At 30.4% G+C, this 22,473-nt stretch overlaps 1 protein-coding gene across 1 annotated transcript; it reads right to left on the bottom strand.

Moving 5' to 3' along the window:
- Positions 1-3,816: 3,816 nt before the first annotated feature.
- Positions 3,817-21,937, bottom strand: LOC139497674 (acid-sensing ion channel 4-like). The gene is made up of 8 exons (XM_071285907.1): positions 21,819-21,937; positions 18,535-18,916; positions 16,857-16,958; positions 12,045-12,186; positions 10,659-10,724; positions 8,308-8,398; positions 6,802-6,920; positions 3,817-5,597 (listed from the first exon to the last, which is right to left on the bottom strand). Exons 1-8 carry the CDS (start codon positions 21,935-21,937, stop codon positions 5,431-5,433), a joined length of 1,188 nt encoding a protein of 395 aa, XP_071142008.1. The 3' UTR covers positions 3,817-5,430.
- Between the last annotated feature and the right edge of the window lie 536 nt (positions 21,938-22,473).

Here is a 22,473-nt window from a genome sequence, read left to right as displayed (position 1 = left end):
TTAACGTCCAGTGGAAAATATATCAGGTTCAGCGACGTATAGTCTTAGAGGTTGAAGGTTCAAAAATGGCTAGATGCTACAATCATGATAATATGCCAAAATAGGCAAGCAATCATGCATATAGCTAGAGATGAATTGTGCATTATTGATACGTGTTAAGCTATTAAACAAAAAGAATGTCAATATTGAAAATGTAAAATTTGATCGACTGATTCGATTCACCAAAAACATCATTCTTAGGTAAAATCGAAAATTAATTTATTTTTTAACCTTAAAATTGAAAAAAAATCCCTTTGCATGAGGTCCATATATCTATTTATATTTATGTTTATGTTTATATCGTGTTGTGTGACAGTTGGTTGATTTCGGGGTCATCTCGATATTGAATAAGATGGTGTTTAGATTTAAATGCACACGAAACAAACCTACATATTGTCAAACCAAATCAAATCAGATATTTTATTGTCGCAGAAAAATTACAGTTTGTGAACAACATATATCAACACAATAAACATAAATACATACACAATAAAAACAGCATTAAAATTTATAACAACAAACAAGCTATTAAGAGTCCCCTGTCCTCAGTTCTAATGACTTTTTCAAAAAGAATCCTAACTTATTTGTATGAAGAGGCGTTGATGGATTTAGTAAAAAATGATTTTTTTCTTCTTCAGTTAAATTATTAATGTTTTTATTTTCAGTACATATGTGTTGCAAAAAGGCATTTCTGAGAGTTTTATTATAACCACAATAGAGTAAAAAATGTTTCTCATCCTCTAGTATTTTACATTTATGGCAAAGTCGTTCCTCTCTTGGGATTTTAAAATATCTCCCCTTTTTAATCAAGAGGGAGTGATCACTTATTCTTAATTTAGTGATTAATCAATTTATCTGAAAGTTAGATTTTTTAGAAAGGATTCTAGTTTGTAATCTTTATTAAGGTTATTATTTAGATAAAATTTACTTTATATCATCAATGTTTTCAAATTTAGTTTCAATTAAATCTTCATTTTTTTTTATTCATTTTTATCTTTATATCGTTTTTTATTTTATTTAAATCTTGTATGTCCTTACAAATAGAAAGAATATGAAGGTCAACAATAGTTTTTGCATGTGTATACCATGAATACCATGAATAAGGTCCTGTCAAATCTAGAGACTGTGCTAGAGTAAAAGCTTTCTTTATCAATGGATTAATATTTTTATTATATATATTCCTGCTGAATGTAAAAGGGTTTGTGTTTTAATAAAACATTCTATAGGCAATCTCCCTAATTCAGCTCTTGCTCCCAAATTGAATGATATTTTTCTTCTTCATAGAGTAGATTTACAAAATGTAAGATGCATATTTTCAATAGGGGTTTTGTCTGTAAAATCAAGTTGAATAATTTGTTTTCCTGAAGATATGGCTTTGTTTTTGGCTCTATGAAAAGAAATATATGTATCCAAATATGCTACTTCTGAATCATAGGTCATAATTGGTTTTGCTAAAGAATCAAAAAGATTTTTGGCTACTTTTATAGGTAGATTTTTCAATGATTTAATATGGGATTTTATAGCAAGAATTACTTTTATTGCCTTTTTTGTCAGCTCTAAAGTACTTTGTGACAAATTTCCATTACATTTGATATACATCCCCAAAAACGAATATTCTGATAAGCTCTCTATGGTTTTATTCTCATAGTAAATATGTGATGTTTCATCATTTTGTTTTGACGGACAAAAACTCATTGATTTTGTTTTGTTTGCATTCAAAGAGAGTTGCGATGTGTTGCAATATTATTTAACATTCTTTAAACTGTTTTAAAGACCGACCCTCTTTTTGATTCTAACAGGTTAAAAGATCATACGCAAAAATGAGGCATCCAACCTTACTATTTATAAGCTTAAGGGGACTTAAATCATTTCCCACAATTTTTTTTACAATATCATTTATGAAGACATACAGTGTGTCTCCTTGTTTAACCCCTCTAGCAATATTTAAATGTTCTGATACATAATCTTTATATTTTAAAAAATGATGTAGTATTTAAGTATTGTTGCTTTATAACTCTGCAAAAGACCTGCCACCCCCCCCCATTTTGCATAATTTATAAAGCAAAACAGTTCTCCATATTGAATCAAAAGCCTTTTTCAGATCTATGAAGCATGCATAAATATTTTTTTTCTTTCCAAGTAAATATTTATTAATCAAGGACATCAATAAAAAGATTCTATCAGCTGTTCTGTGATTTTCTATGAAACCAAACTGACAATCACTTAATTGTTTGTCAACACTCTTGATTAGCCTATTATTCAATATGGAATGTATACAAATGTTTGGTAGATTACTTATAAGAGAAATTCCTCTATAATTATTAAGGTCTAACTTGTCACTCTGTTTATGTAAATGGATCATGAAAGATAATTTCCAAGAATCTGGATAATTACCCGTCTTTAAAATCAAATTAAAAACTTTTAAAATATAATTAGTTATCACAGGTTTGAGTATTCCATTCACAGTTCAGACCTGCTGATTTGTTTACTTTAAGTTTTACCTCAACAAATGTAATTGATGCATCAGTTTCCATATCCAATTCTATATTATCTTCTAAAATGTTTAGTTCACGTTCCAGTTTATTTACAAAGGATTTATCATATGAGGCTGGAGTACCCGGATCCGGAAAAGTTTTATGATTTTAATTTCATTCCTTAAAATTATAAGAATATCTTCTTCAATATTTTTTTTTATTGCCTTTAGGACATTCCAGTATTCTTTTGGATTATTTTTAAAATTATCTGGACGCGATTTATAAGGTTTTGGTGATATTCATTGGTTTTTTTCTTTCTGTTTAATCATTTTTTTTAGTTTTTGACATAATTCAAAATATTTAGGTTTTGAACTTTTGTCATTTAAGTTATTCTTGATTTTATTTCCTAAAGAGTTCATTTGTCTTTTTGTTTCATATACTGTATTATCTGACCATATTTGTTTGTTTGTTTTTTTGTTCTTTTTCTTTTTTGTGTGTTTAGATATGATTTTAAATGTATTTTCTGCAATAGTTTGTAAAATATTTGTAAGTTTTTCAATTGCACCATCAACGCATATAGTTTATTGCTATCAAAATGTTGCATCTCTAAATCTAAAATTTCCTTTTTCACATTTTCTGTTGCATTGTAGTTCTAGAATTAAAATCCCTTATTAAAATAATTTGTCCTTTAATAGAAAATGTACTAATTTCATTTTCAAGATTTTCCAAGTCACTATCATAATGTGCTGATGAAAAGGGGGGAATATAAACAGCACAAAGATATATATCTTGTTTAAGTCCAAAGAAAGACTTATCAAGGTTTCACCATAATCTATTCTGGGATGACGTAGCATCTTTAAGATAAGAAATCCCCTTGAAAAATTGTTTTTATAATTGTGACTATAATGCCTCCACAATGTCTTTTGGCTTTTTTGTTATTTAAATAAAAAGTTATAGCTTTCAATTTTAAAATCTTCTGATCCCCCTTCCAGGTTTCGAGAAGTATATTTATATCTTTATTTGGAAAATCCAGAACATAGGGTCTTTTCTCTTATCCCCAAGGCCATGTACATTCCATGAGAAATTTTTGACATTTTTTTTTATGAATTCTGTTAATTTTTAATATTGACCTTTGTCAGTTATATATTAAACCTTCTTGTTAGCCTAAAAACCTTCAATTATACAGTTAGGTTAATGTATCTATAAACATGATAGATTTAAACTATAAAAAAAGTTCCAAATATTATTAATTTTTTTATAATTCATGACTGCTAACAATACAACAGTCTAAAGGAAATAACTCTTTTCTTTGTTAAAATGAATAAAAATTACAAGTGTTCTATAGAACTAACTGAATACTACAAGTGTTCTATAAAACTAACTTTAACATAATAAATCGCCTCAAATATATATATATATACAGATATTTTTACATTTCATCATGAAACTAATATATTTTTCTAAAACACCAAGCACGAACATGTACAATGTATATTGAAAAAAAAAGCAATTGTATCTCATTACATGTATTTTTCTATCATCTTATTGTCGAGAAAAAATTTAAAAGCAAAATATAAAAACATAATATGTACAAGGTTATTTCTAGATTAGGATGACCGAAATATGCATGGCTTTAGATTGAAAGATGTACCGGTTGTTCGTTAAAATTAACAAGATAACAACCCACAACTTATCAATTATCCCCCTTTTCCATACTTTCATATTTGCACTTTTAAAAGTTTCCAATCGATATATTATTACTACTTCTTGAGTTCTTATTAAATAAACGCATAATGTAATGTTATAATATTACAGTTGAAAGTTCATATACAGCTGGCAAATGTCACCTTCTTTATGCAAACTCCTAAAAGAACATTTATTTAGCATGAATTATTTTTTTTTAAATTAAAACGAACACACGTCTAAATGTTGTAGCATAGAATAGCCGGTGTTTCACTTGTTCTATCCTCTATGCTTGGCTCGCTTAAAGGTATTTTTTATGGACGTTTAAAGTCCTATGAAATGAGTTACTTATGATACTTATATTTAGAAAATTATTGAACCAATGCATGGATGTGTACAAGTTTTTTTGTCACTTTTTTTTATCAATTTATCTCAAACCAATAACGCCTAATTGAGAAGAAAACAATGGTAATTGTTGATTGGAAACTTTATGTGGTTATAAACCTCCATATCTTGTTTAAAAGTTTACCGAGCATGATTTTGACAAAGCATTAACAAAGAACCAGAAAAGACACGAGAAATAAATGAAATAATTGAGCTAACATTATTTTTACATTCAACTGAAGACGGGTTCGCAAAAAAACAAATCTCGATTGGTCAACAATAATACATTGCTCAAAGTGAATAATTATATGTTCTATCATAACAACTAATTTCAACAGTAAAAACAATCAACAAAACATTTTCCGATTACAAAAAACGATTCAGAATTTTGAACTGAACTTGACATATACTGAACATGTTTGCTCAAATTGACATGGTTGCACATGTACACATTCAAGTTTTGAAATCGATTATTATAAAGTTTAAATATGGTACTTATGACCATGTTGTTATAAAGTTTGAATATGGTACTTATGGCCATGTTGTTATAAAGTTTGAATATGGTACTTGTGGCCATGTTGTTACAAGGATTGAACCTGGATCAAGTGGCCATCTTGTTACAAAGTCTGAATATGGTACTTGTGGCCATGTTGTTACAAGGGTTGAACATGGGTCAAGTGGCCATCTTTTTACAAAGTTTGAATAAGATTCTTGTGGCCGTATTGTTATATTTTTTTTTATTTTCACCGTCGAAATCAATGGAATTATAGTTCAAAATTGCATGTTCAACAATGTACAAACATGTATATTGTATATTTATTTTGATCTAAATACATCCTTAAGTTAAATCTTAATTTGCTTGTTTCAAAGGTATTTCTTTATTTACATTTTGAACTACATTTCTTTTTGATCGACGTTGAATAAGTGACCACATGATAAATATAATAAATTCTAGCAGCTCTGTCATGGTGAGGATACTTGCTCCAAGAAATAATCCCATTTGTCCCCCAAGATTCGCTGCAAAAAGAAATTCACTTCTATTCAGTTAAATGGTAAATACCTGATAATGCAACTCATATAATTTATACACGCGATACTTGTTTACATCTTTTACTCCTACTTGTCTGTTTGTCATGTTGGTTCTTTTGCTATATAATTCTTTGTATTACAAATTATTTATCGCCTGTTAGCATCTTCTTATGATTCCTGCCTATTAGATCTTGGTGAGGGCAAAGTGGTCACAATATATGGTCGAGAGATAACAGACGCCTACTAAGTGAATAGTCAAAGTGTCTATCGACCAAGATATTTTAAAAAGTAATACTGTTTTATTGTACTAAATAGATTCTATTTTGATTTTTTTTATTTGTTTCCTGTTTTGCTTAATCGAATCAGTTTATTCAAATAGACTGAACGAATCGTACCTTACCGTAGCATTGTAAAACAGAATACAGTATAAGGTGTAAAAATATACTGTGGAATTTTTGACATACTTATTTGATTTAAAGTGATTAAGATTTTAACACAATGTTGACAGCTGTACTTATAATATTTTACTTATTTTACTCATTATGATTAATTGTTTTGTATAGTCAATACAATGATACTGTCATGCAAGTGAGGGGTTTAGCGAGTAATCACAATTTTGTACATATTAAAATGCCTGTACCAAGTCAGAAAAATGACAGTTGTAGTTTATTTGTTTGATGAGGTTTATATTTGATTTTGTAATTTGCTTAGTGACTTTTCGTTTTGAATTTTCCTCGGAGTTCTGTATTTTTGTTATTATTTTTCATTATTATTCGTTGGATACAAAATTTCATGGATTTCTTGGGTACAGGTGAGCTTTACTTAAACAGAATAGGAACTAATATGATTTTGTAGTATTGCAACATATTGTTTGCTAAGCATGTGACGCCCTCGGGTTTAGTTGCGGATTATTTAAGGAGTCAAAAAAAGACAAGAAGACTTCATTATCACTGAACTAGTATATATTTGTTAAGGGGCCAGCTGAAGGACGCCTCCGGGTGCGAGAATTTCTCGTTGCATTGAAGACCTGTTGGTGACCTTCTGCTGTTGTCTGCTCTATGGTCGGGTTGTTGTCTCTTTGGCACATTCCCCATTTCCATTCTCAATTTTATTTACAGTCATTTTAGACCGAAGACACTACTGTCCAATTACACTGATCTACCTGTATCACTGAGCAGAGAAAATAGTTTACCTAATAAAGACGTGACACCGTCGTATTTAGGAATCTGTTCGGTGACTGTTGTTGTAAAATCTTTTAGAAATACCCTAATCAATATATTGGGATAACCATCGTTGTTGTAGTAGTAGTTTCTAAAAAAAAAGTTTTTTTATCAAATTTTTGAGTCTGTTAGAATAAAACAAGAATGTAAAAGCACTTATTATGATGAATTTTCATAGTCTTCATAATGCCAACAAAAAGAATGACCAAGTCTTTTTTTCAATCCGTAATTACACGTGTATGAAATAAAGCATGGTTTTAATTGTATATCCAATAATGCGTAATTTATTTTGTCCTACTGTAAAGTATGCGTTGTAATGTTGAATAAATGTAAAATAAAAAGATCAAGTTTCTTCTATCCATTCTATTACCAAATTGAATATGACATATAAAAGCCCTTTATATTGAATGGACATTATAATAAGATGTCCTTATTACGCTTTGTTAAAAAAAAAAGCCATATTCTAATGAGCACAACATATGTTTGACACATGCGCACACATTTAATGTTGATATTCTCGTTGTTTTAATTGTTTATCTAAAAGAAATAAGCATGTAATTAGTGTTCGTGATTATTTTTTTCCGAATTTTTTAAACCTTTCATCTTTCTGAGTTAAAATGTGAAATTGATATATTTTGTGACTAGTAAATAAAGGCAACAGTAGTATACCGCTGTTCAAACTCATAAATCCATGGACAAAAAACAAAATGGGGGTAACAAACTAAAACTGAGGGAAACGCATTAAATATAAGAAGAGAACAGCGACACAACACTACAATGTAACACACACAGAAACAGACCAAGCAACAGACAAAATCCCACGAGAATAACAAATATAACATCAAAACCGAATACATGAATTTGAGATAGACAAGTACCGTGACACTTCTTATCGCAATGTGAATTTACACTCAAAAATAAGAGAAAACAAACGACGCAACGTTAAAATGTAACACATACAGAAACGAACTATAATATAACAATGGCCATATTCCTGACTTAGTAAGACATTGTTGAATGTGGATAAAAGAAATCCATGCTGTTCTTATTGTTATTTTAATGTAGGTTGTATAATTAAGAGCTCCAAGGATATCAAATAAATGTTTCAAAGAAAACCCAGATTTTTGCAAAAAGAAAATATCAAATAGTCACATGTACGTATCTCATAAATGTTTAATGATATAGAGCGAATCAACGTAAGTCCTAAAGCCTATGGTAACTATCTCCCTCCAGAATACAAAAAAAAAATATACCATAACATATGTTCGCAGTGTTTTGGATCTACTATAAACTACAACATATTGTATCGCCTTTCGGGCATGCTGATATTTTGCTTCGTGTAATTGACATAATTCATAATTTGTTATTAGAACACATAACCTTCCTTTGTGTTTTCTTACAATAGCTACTGATTTTATAGTGTTGTTTTTTTTAATTCAAAGGACAAAATTTACTATCAAACTATTCTGTATACTTACTTCTTTGCTGTTGATGATATAACCACATCATACTTAATGGTCTTGCATTCCGGAGGACATGCACATATTGATGACGGATTCTTTTTTGATACTGTAAAGTAAGCGTTATATTGTTGAATAAATGTAAAATAAAAATATCAAGTTCATCTATCCATTAATCATATTACCAAATTGAAAATGAAATATAACAGCCCTTAATATTACATGGACATTCTAATATGATGGCCTTATTACGCTTTGTAAAAAAAGCCGTGTTCTAATGACCACAAAATATGTTTGACACATGCGCACACATTTACTGTTTATATTATTTGCATTGTTTATCTGATAAAGTAAATACCTTTTTGCAGCTAAGATAAACTTTAATTATATATCGTTTACCAAATAACACATATTTACTCTGCATTTAATTTTTAAACTTATATAATATATATGAAAATGTAATGTAAAGACTCCACGTGGAGGAAACCAAAATAGCCAATCACATTTAAAGGTTTTTTGGACGCTTCGAACTATAAAAACACTGTTTTTGTCCTATTAGAATCGAAGTTATTACTTCATGTCACGCGCTTTGCTCATTTTAACATGGGTAGGCATTATATTTGACCCTATTTTAAACCTCGCTAACGCTCATTGTAAAATATCGACTAATATAATGCCTATCCATGTTAAAATGAGCATAGAGCATGACACGAAGGAATTATAACTTTAATTATAACATAACGATCCATTATGATGATCTGTAAGTAGATTTTCAGTTTTTTTTTTCTTATTCAAGTATTTAGTGGTATTAAAAAATGCCTCAGAGTGTGAATACGTCTATAAGAATTCACTCTCTGTGGCATTTTATAATACCACTGATGAGTACACTGTGCTTTTTCTGTAAAACACAAAAAAAATATAATTATGATTAAGCTTTGGTTGTGATGTTCCATTTCTATCTGTAAAAAAATCCCGTTACCAAGTGGACAAGTAAATAAAGGCAACAGTAGTATACCACTGTTCAAACTCATAAATCCATGGACAAAAACCAAAATCGGGGTAACAAGCTAAAACTGAGGGAAACGCATCAAATATAAGAGGAGAACAACGACACAACACTACAATGTAACACACACAGAAACGGACCAAACAACAGACAAAATCCCACGAGAATAACAAATATAACATCAAAACCAAATACATGAATTTGGGATAGACAAGTACTGTGACACGTCTTATCGCAATGTGAATTTACCCTCAAAAATAAGAGAAAACAAACGACGCAACGTTAAAATGTAACACATACAGAAAAGAACTATAATATAACAATGGCCATATTCCTGACTTGGTACAGGACATTTTTAAAGACAAAAATGGCGGGTTGAACCTGGTTTTGTGGCATGTCAACCCCCCCCCCCCCCCTTTTATAGCCATGTGAAATATAACATTAAGATGACAACTCAACACCACAGGACTAGAATATAAATAATTTGGAGAATACAAAATACAAAAAATACTGGACTACCTCTACCAACTTAAATTCAAATACTTGTTAATACTATCTACAGAGTTGTCTTTTTATGCTTACCTGGTTATAATGATATGTAGAGTTATTGTTTATACTTTTTCAAGTTAAAAGAGGATGTCAGAATTTATTCAATACCAAGCAAAAACGATTTCGTTATGCAGTTGATAAAATATAAAGAACACTACACAAAATTGATATAAATAAAATATCATAGCAAGGTTCTATTTCAAGCCTTATAATATCATTCTTCAGTGTATTTTCTTTAAATAGATATCGTAAGATTTGTGTAATTATAAAAGATGTCTATTTTGATACGATATTTCGTGTTAACTATAACAGGAACCTTCAAACATGACAATTGGGTGATAACAATTATAAAATATTCTAAATGGACTCTTTGGAAAATAAAGAGTTCTATAAAAGTGCTGTAAAACACCGTCATTGTGTTATTGTACTATGGTAAATTTGTGTATGCTTGGCTTTAATTTGTGCGAACGTGATTAATGATTAACGAGAAGTGAAAATACATTTTGTTAACGTCGAGCCGAATTGTGATCTTATCGCCGCCATCTTGTTTATTTTAATTACGAAAAGAAGTTCGGTAAACGTCATCTATCGAAAAATGATGAACATCAAGAACAACCACAGGAAGTCCTCTCGACCAATCATATCAAAGTATTTTCTTATATGTAAATCATATAAAAATGATTGGTATTAATCAACATTTGTTTTTATTGACCCTTGGTATCTTCATTTGAATTATTTTTATCAGTTGTTATATTATATTCATACCCCACAGTTGTTTAAAATACTTGCGATTTTTTTTTTACGCTTTACTTACAATCATTCCGTAGCATATATGCACAGGATTCGCCGAGTTCTTTATCATAGCAAGATGTTTCGTGCCCTAATAAGAAATGTAAGTTAAAATCAACAAAAAACTTAAAGGTTAAGAAGCACAATGTAGGCCAAATTAAAGAAATACAATGCTTTATATAAATGATGATGAAACATTATTTTTAAGACAGGTTTTTTTTTCAATTATAAAACCAAAACAATCGTTTTCCTGACAATCTTGCATGGTAGAAATTGATAACACTTAAATGGTTAACTTGTATCAAATTTCTTTTAAGAAAAGAAAATTGAGGGTCTGGTCCGTTTGATCGCTATATATTGAATAGTATTTGTACGATACTATTAAATTATATTTCCATATGTACCTGTCTTTACTGATCATTATTCGTATATGATAAATAATGTGTTATATCCGAAGAACGAAGACTCATATTCATCTGCCGGATATTGATGACCTTTCAATGGATGTTATCTAATTTAAAACTAAGTTAATTCATGATGTCTGCTGTTAACACGTCGTATATATTTGTAATTGATTTTTCGTTTTGTAGTTTTATTGTGCATTTATGATATGTTATCGTAGAATTTCTTGAATAAATTACAATTGTTCCTAATTATATTTTTTGTCCTCTGTGTAATTAGGTGAATTACCCTTGTTCTTTAATATTTAAAACTTTCGAAATCAATTTATGCCTTTTTTAAAGTAATTATGAAAACAAATTTCAAAATGTAGCAATAGCTCTTTTAAAATGTCAATTATATCTTTAGGTTTTTTTTAAACTATCATGTCTGTTTGTATTGTTCACACATCGATGCTAATATAATAGAACTTGATGCGACTGTCTTACACGTGAGAGGTTAAGCTACCTATAAAACTAGGTTCAATCCACAATTTTCTACATAAGAAAATGCCTGTAACAAGTAAGGAATATGGCAGTTGTAATCCATTCGTATAGTGTGTTTAAAAGTTATCAAAGGTACCAGGATTATAATTTAGTACGACACACGCGCGTTTCGTCTACATAGAACTCATCAGTGACGCTCAGATCAAAATAGTTATAAAGCCAAACTAGTACAAAGTTGAAGAGCATAGAGGACCCAAAATTCCAAAAAGTTGTGCCAAATACGGCTACGGTAATCTATTCCTGGGATAAGAAAATCCTTAGTTTTTCAAAAACTTTCAAAGTTTTGTATCAGGACATTTTGAAACAAATGACCATATAATTGATATTCTTGCAACACCGAAGTGTTGACTACTGGTCTTTTGGTTTTATTATTTGATTAGAGCCTTTCCGTACGGAATATTCCTCGGAATTTGGATTTTTTGTGACATAACTTTTTACAACGAATTATTCTTAAACGGAAAAAATACCTGAACGGTTCATAGTGCAACCACACTGCTTCATTAATAATTCATTCCAACATTTACGTTTACAATGAAGAAGGCTGTAATCCGAGTTTTCTGTACACTTCTGATTACCGTACGATGTAAATGGACTTGGTAAACCTATAAACTATATAAAGAAACCAAACCTGATTAAATGGACTTGGTAAACCTATAAACTATAAAAAGAAACCCCACCTGATTCGAATTTAATATCATTTGCAATACACAACACAACATCAGTAAACATAGTTTGACATCGATTATATTTTCACGGTATACAGATGATAGCTAAAGATTGAATAGTCGCAACGGTCATAAGACAAACATCCATCAGTTCACATTATTTATCTTTTACTTAGATTTAAGTGTTTAATACACACACGTCTTTCCTTCGCATAAATGCCTTAATAGAGGTTTCCCGAATTGCTACGGTACCAACCGTTTTACGAACTGGGAGCCGTCATTGAAGTTTTGAAATTAATTCATATATGTCCTTTATGTCGATGTATGTTTCATGAATCATTATTAAACGTATTTAGATGATTTTTAGCTACATCTTGGTGTAACATTCATATAGATATGTTACCTATTCATATCAAACAATATTGTGTGTACTCGGTTATGTTTTCAACAAACCGTTGTAAGTAACCGTTGCAACGAACGGTTGTAAACTTAGATTTATTTCCCCTGAAATTGCATCAACAAAGAGAAGCTAAACAAAAAGTACATTCATACTTTATCTTATGTTTGCCTGTTAGACTGATATAATAGTTTAAAATATAAAAGTTAGCATTTTTCGGGGGTAGGCTTGAAAAAATAATAAAAAGGGCTATTTTGAAATACAAAAATTGACCTTATTGAAAATATATAATGTTAACGGTGAATTAAAAAAAAAAAACCTTTTAGTTACTTTTGACGCTCACTAATTACATGGCGTTTTTAAATCTTTAAGTATAATATATGAACAAAAAAACGACGTAGGAAGTCTGTAGCAAGATGAATAGATGATATACGAGACTTAAGAATCAAATCTACAACCTACGAAGGGCATCATTCCACATCAATATGCACAATATCATTGAAAAAATAAAAACAAGAACTTAAAATATTCCTATCAAGTTATGGACAGGATCAGAGCCTAACACATCTTGTGTCTTATATAACCATTACAACATATCTCATAATAATCAAATATCATTTATATATTTGTTTCCACCTGGATCTCATATTTAAACACGGAATGATATCATTTCCTAGGCACATACAATTTAGTAAATGCTCATTTGTGAACAACCAGACATATGTTTTATCATAGGGTAATTCTTTAAAAATTTTACAAAAACTGTTTATTATATCCAGTAATAATTTTCTCTGTTTACTATATAAAGGACAACTTACTGTAAAATATATTTTAATCTATGTGATAAGCATGATAGCATATTAAATCGGAGATCAACTTACTTGTTTGTAATAAATGATCAGAAGGACTTGTTTGCATTCTATGATAGAATTTAGTATTGTAGGATTATTTTAGTTGTTCGAATTGATTATCTATAATCCAATTCTTATATTTTTTTGAAATTCGTCAAAAATCGTCATTCACACGTATGAGAAATTTTACTAACGTTAAAGGTACGAATAAGGGATAGTATAATCATATGAAAATTATTCTAGTCAATTACATTCATTGATTCAAGAAATGGTTTTTTTTTCATTGCAAGGCAACCGAATAGTGAATTCTGATTACTAGTAATATTTTTTTTCAATTTAACTTTCTAGAATGCATTTCTAGAAGGAAAAAACATATGACGGAAAATTCCAATTTTACACTCAATATGAAATCTTAGATCCCTTATTCTATAAAAAAAAAAACAAAAAAAAAAACTTCTGCTGCATTGATCGAAATAGATTAATTGAATAATTAAACTAATTTCAAAATCATGCAAGAACTAATTATAATATGAAAACTACGCAAATTTTACACGTTAACAAATATAACCAACACCAGTATCATGTGTTTTAGAAAGTAGTCTATAGAAATTATGTTAATTATTCCAAAGTATCAATCTGTAAGAAAACAATCTTTAAGAAAAACGCAAATCTTTATTTAGAATATATAAGTCCGTGTTAACCCAGTTCGTTAAAAGGTCTGTTTGATTCATGCACTTGTGCATGACTAAGTCATCCCATAAATAATCATAAACAAAGAGTTCTTGAAACGTTGAAATCGTTATCAAAAAAAATCGTTAAGCAGTTTTTTGGTGAAACGCATTTCAATTCTTTTGATTTTATCATGATGAATAAAATAATTTCATGCTTAAAATGATACCTCAAAAACAGCACTAACGGTTTACGTACCAACCGTACCTGATACGTAGCAAATCGGAAAACCTCTAATAGGAGACATTATTACGGGCATACGATACTATATTAATCACACGATTTTTCTGATTATTTTCAAATGGGCATTTAAGCCTAGTCAATTCAAACATGTCATGAAAAATATATATTCATATGCTATATTTCTAGATAAATCTGGTCAAAAAATTAGACATAAACTCTAAAGCTCGGATTTGCTAGACAATATTATATTTTAGACAGACACACTGAACTTTAATGTTTGAAAAGATAAAAACGTGCGGAATTTTAAAAAATATTGTGAATATCTTCAAGGAAGATATTCAAAAAGAGTTCATATTGGTGAAGTTGAAATCATCCCTTAGTACATTTTGCAAACGCCATCACGAGTCAGAACTACCATCCCGTTCCCTTTTCACGAATGTGACCTACCGATTTAGACTCATAAAAAAAGATGTGGTATGATTGAAGATGTGGTATGATTGCCAATGAGATATATCTCCACAAGACACCAAACGACACAGAAATTATCACCTTTAGATCACAGTACGGCCTTCGACAATGAGAAAAGCCCATACCGCATAGTCAGCTATAAAAGGCCCCGAAATGACAATGTAAAACAATTCAAACGAGAAAACTAACGGCCTTATTTATGAATGAAAAACAAATATGTAACACATAAACAAACGACAACCACTGAATTACAGGCAACTGACTTGGAACAGGCACATACATACATAATATGCGGGTTTAAACATGTTAGCGGGATCCCAACCCTAATCTAACCTGGGACAGTGGTATAACAGTACAACACAAGAACGAACTATAAAAACCAGTTGAAAAAGGCTTAACTCATCAGATGAACAAAAAACAAGTGGACGTGACCTGGTACTTGTACCTCCAAACAACAAAAAAACACTACTAGGTAGGTACATATATGAGAGAACTCACAGTTAACTTACAACAAGTTCAAAGCCACTAACAACTAATAAAAAATCATTATAAAGACTAAATTATTAATCATACCCAGTTTTATTATTAACATGAATAACACGACAGATGTCACATGCACAGCAGGATCTGCTTTTCCTTTCAGAGCACCTGAGTTCGTGTTGCTAAGTCGTTTTTTATATGTTTTGTGTACTATTGTTTGTCAGTTTGCCTTTTATTTTTTGGCCTTGGCATTGTCAGTTCGATTCACGAGTTTTAATGTCCCTCTGATATATTTCGCACCTCTATGTCAAGTCAATGATTAAAATCAATCGAAAAAGCATATTATCTCAATATTTCAATTTTCATTTTACGTTAGCAAGGTTATAACCTCTCTTGTAACTGTATGACCTTAAGCAAACTTGTAAATTTAGTCTTAGGTGCATGACTTGTTTTATTAGTTGTTGGCTGTAAGAAACTTCGAATACTCTCAGTTATGTACTCAGTGTCGGTCTTTTTGTTAGTTTGCATGTGCAAATACCAGGCCACGTCCACTCTGTGTTTTTGTTAGATGTATTTCTATCAATCTGATGAGTTTAGCCTTTTTCAACTGATGTTTTACAGTTCGTTATTATGCTGTACTGTAACACCACTATCCAAGTTTAGGCGAGTATTGTGATCCCGCCATCCCCTGTGTGTATGTGCCTGTCCAATGTCAGGATTGTGTAGTTCAATGGTTGTGGTTTATTGCTGTGTTACATATTTGTACATTAACTAGGCCGATAGTTTTCTCGTTCAAGTTGTTTTACATTTGTGATTTTTTGGCCTTTTTTATCAAGCGATATATGTTTTGCTTATTGTTGAAGGTCACACGGTGACCTATAGCTGTTAATTTCAGTGCCATTTGGTATCTTTTTTTTTAATCTTTTTCTTGAATTATTGGCAAGTTTAAAATATCTTCTTTTGGTATATTGTATTTAAGACATTGATATATATTTCTATCATTCATTTATTTACCAAGAAAACAAGTATCTTGAATCTCATGTCGAAACTTTTATCAGAGAGAAAAACAAATATACTACATGCAGTATGTGTTTATTTCTGAAAAGGAATAAAAGAAATAAACTACCGAAGTATGTATTTTAGACTGGATTAATATCTATTTTCGGTATAACCCTTTCACTGATAAAATATATCGACTCAAATAACTGAATAAATAACATGAAATCATCATCATCATAACAGTTGGGTCCAAAGTTCGGATGTAATGTCAGTGTTAACGATATCGATAAGTATGATAAAGCAAATGAGACAACTGAAATTCCTAAAAAACTAAAAGATAAAATGAAAATTTGTCGAAAATATAGTAAGCCAATCTAATTTAGTAATGAGTTACCATATGCGCTTCCATGATAATATTTAAATTGCTAATTGATCAAAAGATATCAGAATGAAACCCTGTTTCCGTAACAAATATTGCTTCAACTTAAATTTAAATTTAAAGTTTACCTCCCTTTTGTGCACTTCTATAAATGTTTCAGTGACTTCTCCAACAGAGATACCGTCTAGTATATACATTTCTGGCTCCTCTTCAGGACTATGCACAGCAATCTAAAACATATTTTCAAAAATATAGGAGAGGAACTCATGTCAGAACCAGTGAAACAATGAACACGAATATAGTCTGTTATTCATCTAAATCAGTCGTGACAAAGATAGTATTAAACCTTCACTGCAAATATTACACGGGAATTATCAACTATTCGAACTATGACAAAAGTAAAGAAATGGACTCTTAACCCTTAAATGTTTCAATATTTAAAAAAAAACCAAACCATTTAAAACATTTAAATTATCCATTTATTCATTTCTTCCATTGTTCCTTTTTGTTTGCTTGATCTAATTGGGATATTTATACTTGTCTAAAGCTACTCTACTTATAATGGCCTATTTTCAAGTAAGAAAATGAAGATGTTATAGACATAAGTAAATGAAATTATATAGAAATTTAGCGATGACCATTGTAGCTATTGTCTTTCAACTGGAGGATATTTTCCAGATACATAACATCCAAGGCATGTCGCCTTTTGATGGGATTATATGAATACACCACTTACACTTCCTCTTGTTTTCAGGTCCGCAGATAATTTACTTTATGTAAACTCCTTATTTTTTAATACATAGAGGATACCGCTTAAGATATACAATAAGTATAATCAGAGAACGGTATTCTACAAACAGAGTGGAAATATTACTCTATGAACTTGATGTGTCGAAAGCAATCACGTATTATATAATATAAATAAGTTTGTCGACAGTTTTTGAGCATGTTATATTATTTAAACTATAATTCCCAGTTTATAAAAGAAGAAAAAAAGAGAAATATCCATATGTGTACTTGAGTTAACGTCCAAAACCTGAAAATACATCTCTCGATTTATAACGACACTGAACATTAAGACAAGAGAGGAGGGTTCACACAATTCGCCTTATGAGACTTCCCTATCGTGACATAGGAGAAAGTTGTTATAATAGAATTTGATGCGACTGTCATACATGTGAGAGGTTTAGCGCTATAAAACCTGGTTCAATCCACCATTTTCTACCTTTGAAAATGCCTGTTCCAAGTCAGGAATGTGACAGCTGTTGTCCATTCCTTTGATGTGTTTTATCATTTAATTTTGCCATTAGATTAGGGACTTTCCGTTTTGAATTTTCCTCGGAGTTCAGTATTTTTGTGATTTTACTTTTTACACAGATACATGTATGTTCCATGGTTTAACAAGTATACATTTGTTTAGGGGCCAGTTGAAGGACGCCTCCGGGTGCGGGAATTTCACGCTACATTGAAGACCTGTTGGTGAACTTCTGCTGTTGGTTTTTTTTTCTATGGTCGGGTTGTTGTCTCTTTGGCACATTCCCCATTTCCATTCTCATTTTTATTTAATTTTTATAAATGAACACTAAATGTTATATGTTATTAATAATTGTCAACCCAGAGAATGAAATTTCAAGACTATTTAAAATATCGAACTGCAATAAATCTGTTGAGAAGCACAATCCGTAATTATTTAAAGTTTTTGTTTTTTTATAATAGTGAGAAAAAAAAGTATGATAAAACATACACTTGGAGTAAATTTTATCACCCATTACCTCAATTTTGTGGCATACTCTCATTAACTAGTACCTGTATTTCCTTGGCTCTCGTTTCAATTAGCAGACTAGTCCGTCTTCCATACAGAAGTGTTAACATCTTGCTATTTGCATTGAATCTCCGACTAGAACATTGACCCATATAAAACGTATCATAAGAGATGAAATCTGTATATTCAACAACTGGTACATCCGAGATATCAATCAAATCGTCGTCAAAAGTGATAGATGTCAAGGACAAATTGAATTCATTTCCATAACAAGCTGCCAATGTTACGACAGGAAATGGAGGGTTTTGATCCCACCGGGTATACGTGGAAGAAATCCATGGGTAGCTGTAGTAGTTCAATAACTCAGCTGTAATAATATAGATGAGGACAGCAACACTTAATAACCATACTACTGCCCAACACACGCTGTAAAATGTGATTATGCAATTAAGAAAAGTAAGTGTAATCTATTGTGGATTCATTAATATTCGTTGGTTTCATGGGTGCAGGGAAACCACGAATATAAATATTCAACGAATTACAAATTTTCAAAAGGAAAGTATGCAGACTTTGTCAAAACCACGAAATAAAATATCAACGAATATGCAAGTTTTCATGAAACCACGAAAATTGATACTCACGAAGGTATTATCTGATGTAGAAAATATTGGATTGAACCTAGTTTTATAGTTAGCTACACAGCCGTCACATTTTGTGGCGTTATTAAATTCGTGCGATGCACAGTTTAGAATTTGTTAATGATGTACTGGTGCAATCTCCGGCGCAGAGATCATAGCCGTTCCGTTCAATACTTTGTAACACTACGCTCAATATTAAGTGCAGTATGTGGACCATGTATGTAACGGATATGAACTCTGCGCCGCAGATTGGTACTGGTGATCTTGCTTAAATTTCTTGAGGTTATCCGTTGTTTTTCTGTGGTTAAAATGTTATAATGTATCATTCTACTTTTTATTTATGTATTTATCTGTCTTTGGTGTTCTTCAATTTATTTGTACTGTCTGCATGTCACATCATATTGTCATTTTATCGGTAACTTTAACATTGTCATATACGCGGGAGGTTTAGCTAGTCATCAAACCATGTTAAATTCACCATGTTATTCTTAAAATGTCCTGTACCAAGTGAGGAAATTAGCTGTTGTCATAAAAATGTTCATGTCTATGTATTATGGCTTCTGTAAAAGATTGTCGGGCTGAAATAACAAATTATGTTTTACTTATTATGTGATTAAATAGTTTACAGCGTTTAGTAGTTTGCTAACTGGCGTATATCCCCACTTCCATTTTATACTTAAAAACATTGTCTAGTTCTTTGGTCCAGGTTGTAATGAGAGTGTTGAAGGACTTGTAATAATGCCGAAAAATTTCATCATTTACCAAACAAGAGTTGAAAAAGAATACCTTTCATATTAATGTTGACCTTTATAGACGGTTCTTACTTTGCATACCCTTTTAGATTCGATGGATTCAACACGGAATGACAGACACATCCATAAAATGCTAAATATTTGCTGACAAATTTTTTTTAGAATCAATGATGATGGGTTGAAATGGATTTTAAATTTTTTTTAAATCCGAGTTGCTTTCAATAAAGGATGATTTTTTCTCAAATAAAGTATCTCCATTTATATGATACAAAGTGGAGCTGATGTATAGTTTAAGGTATTATAGTTTCAGACGTATTACATGCATCTTTGTGAAATCTGTGTGTATATATGTTACAGAAACTCATCAAATGTTGATTACTGTTTAAGGATTAGTATTCTTCCACATGTGCATCATTAAGCACTTTTGTCAAGAGTTGTGAAAGCGGACAGAAAATTAAAATACGTGAAATTAAATCATTAGTTTACATGTGACCTATACTCATAAATAAAGTTGAAACATACGACTCTATATACATAACACAAAGCTGATGTGGTGATAGAGCAGATTTTAACCCCAAGAAAAGACATGGTCAACCGAAGCAGAGCCAAGGTTCACAATTTCTTTTCTAGTGGTAACAATCATCCTCTCAGATATGTGCTATCTTATTTATCATACTGAACGTTCTGTTATTACTATCTATTACATTTAAAATCTGAAATGAGAAACTAAAATGTCTTTTACATGACAACCATCCGTATGTATCACAGCGGAAAGATGATCAAGCGTCTCCTTGAAAGGTGATTGTATATTTGCCATGTGATAGAGTAAATGAACACTTTCGTATCAACCAATTAAAATCTTGCATTTTGACGTGCAGTATAAAGTAATTATACCAACGAAGCGAGATTTGTGCGCTATTAGGGTATAAATCTACAGTCAAATATTAACAACAAAAAAATTGTCATCTTTGCTAATCGGACTGGTAACAATATCAGTAGGTGTCACTAGTAGCACGATTGCAGTCGGAAACAGTCATTTTGGTCTGATCATATCTTAATCGACTGAATTAACCGCTAGAGAAAAATCAGACCATGGATACAAAATTACGTCAAGATATTTTCAGACCGTGTTCAGTCATGTTCAAATTTTAATATGATGTAATACAACCACACCATAGTACGTCACATCCGGTTGCATACGGAAAAGAGTCAAACAAAATATTCCTTTGCATTTTAGTTGTAAGAAATTTTTCATTGCATTTAAAATAAAAGCTGAGTCATAAAAATTTATCTTCGGTGTTTCCTTTCTGTTTTAATTTGTGTCTCTATAGAATATTTAGAAAACTTGAGGTAACCTGGCTAATAAAGCTTGTAAAATGGAAAAAAAGGGCGTACTTTTTGATAGGGTAACTTCCAGTGATGGTTATTTTTTTAAACATTTATTAAATTCAATAAATTGTAATATGAAATATTATGTCAGGGTTTTAAAAATCTCTGTTCACATTAAAGTTGCAATGATCAAAAATCGTTGTTAAGATGAAATTTAAAAAAGAAATATTGTGTTTAATCTTCAAATTATTTTCGTTTCTGATTAAAAGAAAAACATCAATTGGAGAGTTATCTAAAAGAGTTAAAAAAAAAAATTACCAGAATAATCTTTTTAAATTCTTCGTTAGCTGTAATATCAATTGCTTTGATGACTTTGTTTATTAATTATATGTAAAAGTTTTCTGTCCGAAATAACTTAATAATTTTGTCACCGCATATAACATGTATAAACAGTTTATAAGTTAACGAAGTTCACATAGCACATTATTATTATTACATCAAATACATAAATCGATATCTATATATTATTATGTAGTAATTGAATTATAAGATTTCGTGCGAAAAGCAAAATTTACAGTATAAAATGAAAACTGAAAAAAAAAATGTTACCTTCGAATAACCCGTCCTGGGTATTTCTTGTCAAATGTCATTTTATTCAAACCATGAAATCCAGTTGTTTCGGTGAAATCTTTCCACAGCCCTGGTTTTGAAGCTTCTTTTTCTTCCATTTTTGTCGGGATTAATACAATGAATAGATCACGGTTATTAACATTTGTTAGTACTGTTCTTTTTTAATTTCATCAGCAACATATCTGTTCTAAATATGTCATGATCTACTGATTAATAAGATTTATTTTTACTTCATAATTTTTTAATCAGTTATATATATTAAACAAGAAACAAATTGATTGCAAAAAAAAATATAAAGTTACAGTTGAACAAATCTTTTATTCTTAATCATTTAGACGGGTACATAATTTGCTAATGGATATCTGATGATTCAGTTCCAATATTTTTAATTTCAAATAACTGAATTATTTATGATTGAAAACATAAAATCGAATGACCTACAACAAATAATCCCTAAGGACAAGCAGAAACCAAATTAAGTGTCATAGAATCTGATCATGATTGTAATTTTTCTATTAAAGAACTGAATCAGAAAATGTTTGCTTGCAATAAATTACAACAAAATGAAATTGTGTAAGCAGCTGTAAATTTGATGTAGTGGACTACGTCTCTAAACATTTAAGAAAGCACATAG

This window comes from Mytilus edulis, chromosome 12 (assembly GCF_963676685.1).
Source record: "Mytilus edulis chromosome 12, xbMytEdul2.2, whole genome shotgun sequence".
Taxonomy (NCBI): Eukaryota; Metazoa; Mollusca; class Bivalvia; order Mytilida; family Mytilidae; genus Mytilus; species Mytilus edulis.
Note: the sequence above shows the minus strand (reverse complement) of the source record. Positions and strands in the feature narration are given on the sequence as shown.

Coding starts and splice junctions, on each gene's coding strand:
- LOC139497674 (XM_071285907.1), bottom strand. CDS start 21,937: ATGGAAGAAAAAGAAGCTTCAAAACCAGGGCTGTGGAAAGATTTCACC. Junction 18,917..21,818: donor CCAGGACGGGTTATTCGAAG/GTAACATTTTTT, acceptor CACATTTTACAG/CGTGTGTTGGGCAGTAGTAT. Junction 8,399..10,658: donor ATATATGCTACGGAATGATT/GTAAGTAAAGCG, acceptor CTTACTTTACAG/TATCAAAAAAGAATCCGTCA.